Source organism: Morone saxatilis, unplaced genomic scaffold (assembly GCF_004916995.1).
Source record: "Morone saxatilis isolate NCDOM2014 unplaced genomic scaffold, NCSU_SB_2.0 Contig4, whole genome shotgun sequence".
Lineage (NCBI taxonomy): Eukaryota > Metazoa > Chordata > Actinopteri > Moronidae > Morone > Morone saxatilis.
The window spans coordinates 17,645,013-17,654,383 of NW_023339984.1; the positions used below are offsets into that span (position 1 = coordinate 17,645,013).

General features: G+C 37.6%; 2 protein-coding genes across 2 annotated transcripts in view; one reads left to right on the forward strand and one right to left on the reverse strand.

The window, feature by feature from the left end:
* Window positions 1–4,315: 4,315 nt before the first annotated feature.
* Window positions 4,316–5,043, reverse strand: LOC118338064 (myelin-oligodendrocyte glycoprotein-like). Its single transcript, XM_035675238.1, has 2 exons — window positions 4,637–5,043; window positions 4,316–4,465 (listed from the first exon to the last, which is right to left on the reverse strand). Exons 1-2 carry the CDS (start codon window positions 4,935–4,937, stop codon window positions 4,365–4,367), a joined length of 402 nt encoding a protein of 133 aa, XP_035531131.1. The 5' UTR covers window positions 4,938–5,043; the 3' UTR covers window positions 4,316–4,364.
* Window positions 5,044–8,244: 3,201 nt separating this feature from the next.
* Window positions 8,245–9,371, forward strand: part of LOC118337936 (low affinity immunoglobulin gamma Fc region receptor II-c-like) — a 3,174-nt gene continuing 2,047 nt past the window's right edge. Inside the window, exons 1-4 of the mRNA XM_035675099.1 lie at window positions 8,245–8,275; window positions 8,624–8,683; window positions 8,896–9,153; window positions 9,286–9,356. Coding sequence (XP_035530992.1) covers window positions 8,245–8,275; window positions 8,624–8,683; window positions 8,896–9,153; window positions 9,286–9,356 — 420 coding nt within the window. The remainder of the gene's footprint in view (window positions 8,276–8,623; window positions 8,684–8,895; window positions 9,154–9,285; window positions 9,357–9,371) is intronic.

Sequence of the window (9,371 nt, forward strand, 5' to 3'; positions counted from 1 at the left end):
CAGACCAGAGAGACACACATCTATGTTCAAGGTAAACGTGTTATAAATGTAAGGTTTGTTCACAGTTTTCAATCCAGTGAGGTTAAATGTTGTAAACATGTCAGATTTTATCTTTTTTCTTTTTCATTTCAGATACATTTTTCGATTCCAGTGCTGCTACTGTCACTGGTTTGGCTGTTACTTTGGCCATCTCCCTTTTAGTTAATCTTTTGTGGTTTTGTGTGTGGTGTTGTCGTCGCTGTAAATGAATTTAGAACTGCAGTTACATTACACCCTCTACACTCAGTCGCAACCTACACATGGAGGCTTTTATTAGCATACAGGCACTGAACAGAGAGTGACTGTATCAGGAATAACATATGAAACGCAGACAAGGCTACAACCTAAAGGTAAATACAGACACAGAGATGCTGAATAATACAACAGACTGTTTCGGCATATATTATATGTTATGAGTTATTCATGGACATCTATCCAGGACATCAGAGATACTACTATCTATGTTAAATTGCACCAATAAAAAAACACTTCATGCGGTAATTCTTTAGACAATAGGTTCCATTAACATTTATTAAAGATCTCATAGCTGCTTTTGCTGCCATCAGTAGAGTTTATGTACAACACTGACTAGTGAAAAGACTGAAATTCAGCATGTCAGAAGAGAATATACAGTTTGTATATGGCAGCTTAAAAATGCTTTCTCAGGGCCAAGAACTGATCCAGTTCCATGTGTGAATACTTCCAAACTGTTTCTACAGTTCATGAACAGTGCATCACTGTGTCACTTTTGATTGTTCATAAATTAAATGTTCATAGATAGGAAATGTGTGTATTACAGTAAGACATGAGTAGTAGTAGAGTTCACAATATGAATGTATATGACATGTGGTCTGAATATTATTATTAAACACTTTTTTATCTAATCCTGTTGTCTCTGGTTTGTTATTAATGAACTATAATACAAATGAAAAGGTCAGTGAAGGTCAGATAACCATGAAGTAATGAGGGACCATGTTGTAACTTCTCAGTATAATGTATTACCGAATGTTAGTTAAATTAGTCATTCATAAGTATTTTTTTGCTGAAGCAACAAATTCAGAGTTAACCAGAAACAATTTAAGTAGAAAGTGGTTCACAGAGCTTCATTAGAACAATATCTTAAAGATTGTTCACAAGTAACCCATCAGTATCTACTATATAGTCCTCAAATATTAATGGGAGTCATTGGTATGGACATTTTTAAAATGGCAGATAATTTGCTTTTGGTTTTAAAATAAGGAGGGAAAAAATGCTAGACGGACAGAGATCTCTGGGTTTATTTCATGAATACCATATAGGAGGATTTATTTAAAGAAGAGGTGGAAAAAAACCTTTATATAAAAAATACTAATACAGAATATAAAAACAGATAATAAAAATACAATTACAAATACAAAAATTCTAATATGCTGAAAAGCTAAAACCAACTAAAGCTAAAAATCTTTACTTACACTATGCTACTCAGACAACTAAACATTACCAAATCCCAGATTATAAAAAAGTCCCAGATAAGATTCTATTCATTCACAATTATAAACAGTATACGCAGCAAATATAAAACCGATGTGGAAATTAAATAAAGAGCAGGACACATTTGTGACAAATAAACAAATATTATTTTGTTATTTGTAGGTTTCTGTTTTTTATGTTAAGTGTTATAATCTTTACACGATTTATGTCCTTTCTTTTTTCAAGTGAAGTTTTTTTTCTGTTCTTGAAGCTCTTGATTTTCTCTCCTTGTTGTTTCGTGCTATGTACAGATGTCCACTGTGTCTTCACTTTCAATGTTTTTACTCTGATCTTCTCCTTTATCATTTGTAGGTTTTAGTTGATCAAGCTTAGCCTCTGCTTCTTCTACAGCCCCGACTGTCTGCTGACCCTGAGCTGCTGTTTCAGTGTTTATAATATTTGATATTTCTTCTCCATTTCTCGTGTCCTCATTCTTCTGTGGCTGTTTGTGTTCCTCCACGTGTTTTGTACCTGGAGGTTCTGCTTCATTGCTCACAATACTGACTTCATCCTCAGCTTTGTTTTGGCTCTTCATCTGAATCTCATTTCGCTGTCGTTCTCCTTCAGTTGGACTCTGATCTGCTGGCTTGCTGCCTTTATCTTTCTTTTCAAAATCACTCGGTACTGTTCTAGCTGGGGACTGATCTGTTGATTCATCCACCGGAAACTGAACTGTGCCCACCCCTCCATCTCCACTGTCACTGTTCTTCAGGAGGTGTCTTCCTCCCTCTGGACATTGAGTGTCTCCATTTGTCAGGCTCCTCTCTGTCTGTCCTTCTGACTGGTTGAATTTATTCTCTGTCCCTCCTCCTGTGGGATCTTTCCGTTGTGTCTCTGCTTCAGTTAGACTCTGAGCTGCTGGCTCGTTATTTGTGGGTGGTGTTTGGTCTTCTGTATTTTCTGGTGTGTTTCTTACTCCTGGATCTTCTGTTTTTCCACTCGTTGAATTGGCCTCTTTCTCTTTGTTGTACAAATAATTACTTGTGCCTCCTCCTGCTTCTCTTCCTTGCCAAGATCTGTCGATGCTTCCCCTTCTGTCTGCAGTTGTTGTCCTTCTCCATCCATCTGACCTGGACCTGTTTCACAATTTACAGACTTTGTTCCCTCTCCTCCATTTATTGTATTATTCTCTGATTTCTCTTGGTGTCTTTGTCTTTCTGCTGGATTTGGATTTTGTATGTCTTCTGTCATCGATTTAGGCTCTTTCTCTCTCTTGTCCAAATCCTTTATTGTGTCTTCACCTTTCTGGACCTCATGTTGCTGTTTTCCACTGCCCCCTACAAATAGTGACCCTGTCCCTGTCCCTGCATCTGATTGTTTCTCCATGCTCCCCTTTCTTTGGGTGATAATATTGTTAATTTTGCTTTCTGTATTGTTCTTCTCTTGCTGTGTTTCCTCTTCTTTTGGACATAGAAGTGCTGTTTCTACACCTAAGGAAGTCTTATTTCCTCCTTCTGCCTTGTTCTGACTCTTCATTGTTTCTCTTTCTGCTGTCACGTTCTCTCTGTCTGTTTTTCCTTTCATCAAACAATGCTGTTCTGACTCATTGCTCTTCATCACTCTTTGTCTTGCTGTTTCTTCATCCACAATCTCTGTGTGCACAAACAGTAAACAGTATTTAATTTTTACCATGATGATTTAAAACTGATACCAGCACAAAAATATCTATGATGCAAAAATATCCTGATATTAATAAATACATTAATTAATGGATACTGGATTGACAAAATAAATAAAAAACAATGTGTGCCACTCTTGAGCTGTTTTTTCTATAAGATTGTCCCTGTTGAGTTTATCTTGTTTACATGCAATAGGAACATGTACATGACGGTGACGCAATACATGGACCTGCCAGTGGTGTCACACTATCCCACCAATCAACAGGTGGCGGTAACATGCCAAGTAATGCTGAAAAGCATCAGTAAAGGCATGGGAGAGGAAGACTGCAAGCTAGTAAACATATTGTAAATAACGCAGGATTTTAAATATTTAAAAAATGAACTCCATGTGTTTATTCTGACTAGGGATGTCATTTCGATCTCAACAATCGGTATTGGTGCGGAGCAGGGCATTTCTTAACTGATCAGTATCGGATCTTTTGTTTTATATCAACAGTCTTTACTCACAAAGCATTATAAGCTTAAATGCATACATTTCTTCTTGATGCAAAAAAGATTTATTAAATTGTCAAGTATATTGGATTTATTTTAGTAACTTTAATGAGCTAAACATAACTTGATTGGGTCATCCCTACTTAGAAACTCTGCTAGCTTCGTACACACATGTGTGACACAAGAGGCCAATGGCTATGCAGCAGGCCACAGTCTGCAGAGTTGATATGTTGGTGGGGTGGGTTGGTGATGGAAGCTGCCACCACACGTCAGCTAATAGCAAAATTCTAATGCGATAGGTTGGCCTTAACCAGTGGAGGGTGATCGCTATGCATATTTATCGTACAACATGTAGAATTCAAATCAATTTTTAACCAAAATACCAATAGTTGTGTTGTAAATATGTGTAAGTAAGTATTATAATAGCAGACTTATATTGACTTACTGATTTTGTTTTGTCTCCATTTCCACACAACAAAGACAACTGCAAGAATGAACATGATGCCAACAAACAAACCAATGATGGTATGAGCAGATGAACTAGATGAGTCCATAAAATCATCTGAAATGATAAAACAAAGAAAACATTTAAACTGAGTATCAGCTTTTTGGAGCAATGAGTTTTCATATTATACATAAATCAAGTATCAACCTGGAACATAGATGTGTGTCTCTCTGGTCTGGTTGATGTCCTTCTGTTGGACTCTACAGGTGAAGTTGTTGCTGTGTCTCTTCTACCAGATACCAGCCTTTAGACTTACATTCTAGCACTCCACTGCTGACAATGTTTATGCCAATCTCAACACCTAATAACAAGCAAGAGCAAAGCCATACAATAATTAGCATAAGTTTATTATACAGTTATCCATGCACAAAACAAGACAAACAAACAAATGTGTTTTATACAATTAATCTCCTAAAAATTATGAAACATATAAAACATATGTTCTAAAAAACATGCTTTAATGTTCACTTACCAACAAGAAGCTGAATATTAGAGTCTAAATTTAATTCTGGCATGTAGCATCTGTATGTTCCATCATCAGAGAGTTTCACTTTGGACAGTTTCAGTGAAATGTCTCCCAGTTTCAGCCTGTTGATGGACACTGATGTTCTTCCCTTGTAGGATGGATTTTGATCAAATAGATGGTCTTTCCCAGACCGCCTCAAATGGACAAATCTGGGGTTAATATCAGGTCTCGACCACTCCAGTAACATGTCAACTGTGTCCCTGTCAGGTTTCACATGGCATGGCAAAGTGATGTCATCCCCCACCATTGCCACTATTGGCTGAGGTCGACCAATCTCCTGAGACTGACCTGAGGAAGAAAAACTGTTTTGATTTGACTAAACTTGACTAACTTGACTACACTCAAAAACAACAGGCCCGCCAAAGATTGCTGAGAGCAGCACATTGTTTTTCTACAGTTTGATTGGAAATGGAATTTGAAGCACATGTTAAAGCTGCTTCTTTTTCCAAGCATCTGTTTAAAACGTGATATTTTTCTGGGGTGAAGAAAGACAGAACAAGAATAGAAGAAAGAAGAAGACACACTGTTTACCATGCGCCTTGGGCTAAATGCGAACAGCCTCAGATGGGAATCTCATTAGTTTTGTTTGGGAATAATTAATATTTTGACCTGATGGTGGTGCTAAAGTCAGGGGAATACCAAAATCATTAAAATATAAGTGAAAACTCGGACCAACTAGGCGGCACTACAAGAAAGGTCAGAGGATCACCAAAATCAACAGGATTCATCCTTTGGACATTGTGAGTATCTGTACCGAATGTAATCAATCCCATAGCTGTTTTTAGATATTTCAGTTTGGATTGCTGTCTGACATTGCATCCCTTGAGGTATGCTGGTAGCATGGCTAAAAATACATCTCAATCCAATCCAACCAATAATAAATGCATGCACTTAACACTGGACTAACACCATATTTAAAAAGTATACCAGCAACACGTAATCATTTCAATAAATTCTGCAAAGCAACACACAGGAGCAAGTTAATGATAAACTTGGGTCTGTACTGCCCTCAACACAAAAATACAACCCAGACGTTATCTAGGTCAATAAGTTATCTACCTCACCAAAGTCAAACCAACGCTATCAGTCATAAACAAAAGAGACATTTTCACTTTCAGTTTGACAACTGCGCTTATCTGCACAGTGAGAGCGTGGCACCCCCACTGCCACAGGTGAGAGTATTTTTGCTTTCAAGGCCGCTCTGCCTTTGGGAAATGTCTGTGACACAGAAATATTGTGGGACATATAATGGGACACTGCTCAGCAAATCTTTAATGTAGTAGGAAGCGGTATGTGATCTGGTGGGCACTGACCCTACAAAGTCTAAAGGCAATGTTAGTATCCGTAAAAACCCTAATGTAAAATTGAAAACAAGAGTAAGTTTGTAAAAGTACAGGAAAACCCCTGATAAGAAATATCATTGCCAACACAAGTTATTTAGGGGAGATTCCATAGTGTTAACTAAACAATGATATACAACAGACAGCTATGTGGTTGGTATGAAATAGCCGCAAACATTTAGTATTTGTCAGAAACAGAATCTGGTTTTCTGTATAGATTGCAAATTGGCCATATGCCATTTAAATTCAAAAGGCAGTGTTAGTATCCATTAAAATCCAAATGACCTCAGATATTATCATCTGCTCTGACTGAGCAATTGTGATAGTCTATTTAATAACATTTATAGTGATCATTTTTACATACACTCTGACCACTTCAATTGGCATACCTGTATCTAATGCAATCGCATACAATGGTCACTTTCAGGGAGGTGTTCATTAAAACGTACTGGGGTAATAGGAGGCGTTTGTTTTGTTCACCCTAGTATTTGTAAGGTTTTATAACACAGTACATTATACAGTAATGATCTTTTATCATCATATTTATGTATACATTACCTCCATGAGAGTGTGCTAGGAGAAGGAAGGCAACAGCTTGATGGAAAATCAAAATGCTGAAAACACTGAGTGCAGATTTGCACGTTAGTCTGGCTCCCTGGCAAGACATCATGAAGGGCTGAAAATCAAAATAAACCACAGAATAAATCCCTATAATGGATCTTGTGTGCATTTTTTTAAACATTCTCCAACATATTGGTCTCTTAAAACAACAGAGATTCTGGTCCTTCCCACATTGCCTTAAAAAACTTAAAATAATTTTTGCAAGTCAGCCTGCTCAGGCAGGGGTGAAATATGAGTCATGTTCAATAGAGGACCATAAGTGGCGGCAAACATGTTTTCATTCCAAAAAGTAACATTTATAAATATAAAATATATAAAATAAAAAATCATTACTAAATCAAAAGTCAAATCACAGCAGGAAAAGTTTAAAAATGTGAAAGTTTGGAAGCGATTCTTACCTTTTGAATGCTTTCTCAGCTAGTGAGCTGCAGGCGGTCAAAGTCCATGAATCAAGCGCACTGTGCCTGGTCTGTCTTATCTGCAGTCTATGTTTAGCCTATTAGATTCACGTCATTAAGAGCTGCTGTAAAAAAGGTTGAGGCACGTCAGTATTAATAGTTTTGTGTTTTTTGTTGTCCTTATACCCAGACTTACAACTATTTAGGGAACCCCTTAATTTATACTTTTTTATTTTTTGAATATATATATATATATTTTGTGGTTAACAAAGAATAACTTATTGCTCCACAGTTTTAAAAAAAACTTTTCAAGCTGCTAAATGAAGTGAGCATTGATTTACTATAATACATGTGTGAATGTATGTGCTGTAGACTTTAGTTCCCCTGAAATTTGCTGTCAGTGTCTTTGTTAATGTGTTACATATAAAATGTATAAAAAGAGTCTGACCTTTGATCCTGTTGCCAGGTAACTGATAACCACCATTATAAGACACTACACATAATAAGACCTGTAGCCAATTAAACAGCAGCCATGACTCTACAGTACAGGACATAAGGTCCTGTACTGTAGAGGACAGGACTGCAGGGGGCAGAATAGACCTTATTCATGTTCACACCATCAACGTCAGACAAATAGAGTTCCAATAGGAAGATACTTGACTCTTCTTGACCTATTCAAATTAGACTGGCTCTTTTCTCTTTCCTCATCGACGATCTGATGAGTGAATATTTGGTTTGTTTTGGTTTCTCCAATATTTCACACCCAGATGCCTGCACAATTATCCGTCATCCCCATCAAACATCATATAAATATTATGCCTGCTGAACTTCAGCATGTTACCATTGTCACTGTGAATATGTTAGCATATTGAAGTTAGCATTTAGCTCAAAAGACAGCTGGGCCCAACCAACCTAAAAGGACCAGCATGGCGGTAGCAGGGCTATAGACAACCCAGATTTCCTGCATCTTGCTTCCTGTGCCATGTTGCTGATGCAGTTTTTGTTTCTAAGTGCTACTGTTTTGTGCCCAAATCAACGATTCGATTATTGTTCTAGAGTGCATCTATCTAACAGAAGTGTTTGTAACACTGCAGCTAACACCTGCAATGAACTACACAGGAAGAGGAAGTTCTCGGCTACACTGTACTGTTTTTAGCTTTGATTCAGTCTGACGCTCAGTCAGCAGCGAGACACGATGGAGGTTACAGCTCTCTGCATCAGACTGTGTGAGTACTAATTTTGTCTTTTTCACCCATGTCTTATTACTCTATATGAATACAGTAAACAAAATAAAAATACAAATGATGACAGCATTAATGGGGTAGAGAAGGGTAGTGAGAGTGTTGATCTTGAGAATATGTTTTGATAATTCCATGTTTTTGGTGCACAAACTCTGATGGAAGACTTGAAGCATAACACAGTGCTATCAGTGAGTTTTATGTGGTCCCGTGGTTAGGTGAAGCATATACAATATATATTGTGAAAGTCCAATAAGGGATTTAAAGATGAAAAGATGTGTTTATCATGACTCTGTGCAAGATATGACCATACAAATTTGTTTTTTGTCTCTCCAGTGATGAACATTTTGATGTTGCTGGTTGCACATGTTCTGAAAAGTTATCCTCAGACATTTGGTAAGTAGCACTTAGTTAATCAAGTGTCACTTAAACCTTAACGCTAATGCTCAAGCCAGTTTTATCAAACCCTAACACAGCGATACCATTGAAATCGATCTAAATTATTTTCAATTATTTAGAGCACCAGTTAACTCACCGTTCCTATGTCCATATATTTTGTTATCTAAGCTCAGTCGTTTTGCAACTCTTGTTCTGTCTCTCCGTGTCAGATGGAGATTTCCGTATTGTTCCAACCAGACTGCAGCTCTTTGAATACGAGTCCGTCCAGTTTACCTGTGAGGGGTTTAATGTCCCAGCTGGATGGAAAGTGAGGAACATCAAGGACTTTGTTCCAAAATGTTCAAAAGGTACACTGACGTCAACAGTGAACTGCACCATTGACTATGCCTTTAAATCAGACAGTGGAGAATACTGGTGTGAAGGCGGAGGAGGAGAGAGGAGCAACACTGTCAACATCACTGTCACTGGTAAGTAGATTGTATTTCGACTTTAAGACCACAATATGTCAATGACAGAAATGTTAAAGTCCCTCATTCTGCACTCCTAAAGTATACTGTTCAATGCATTTCTGCTTCTGAACATTTTGTAATGTTGTTCAGCTGGTTCTGTGATCCTGGAGAGTCCTGTCCTTCCAGTGATGGAGGGGGATGCTGTCACTCTGAGCTGTAGAGTGAAGACTTCCTCC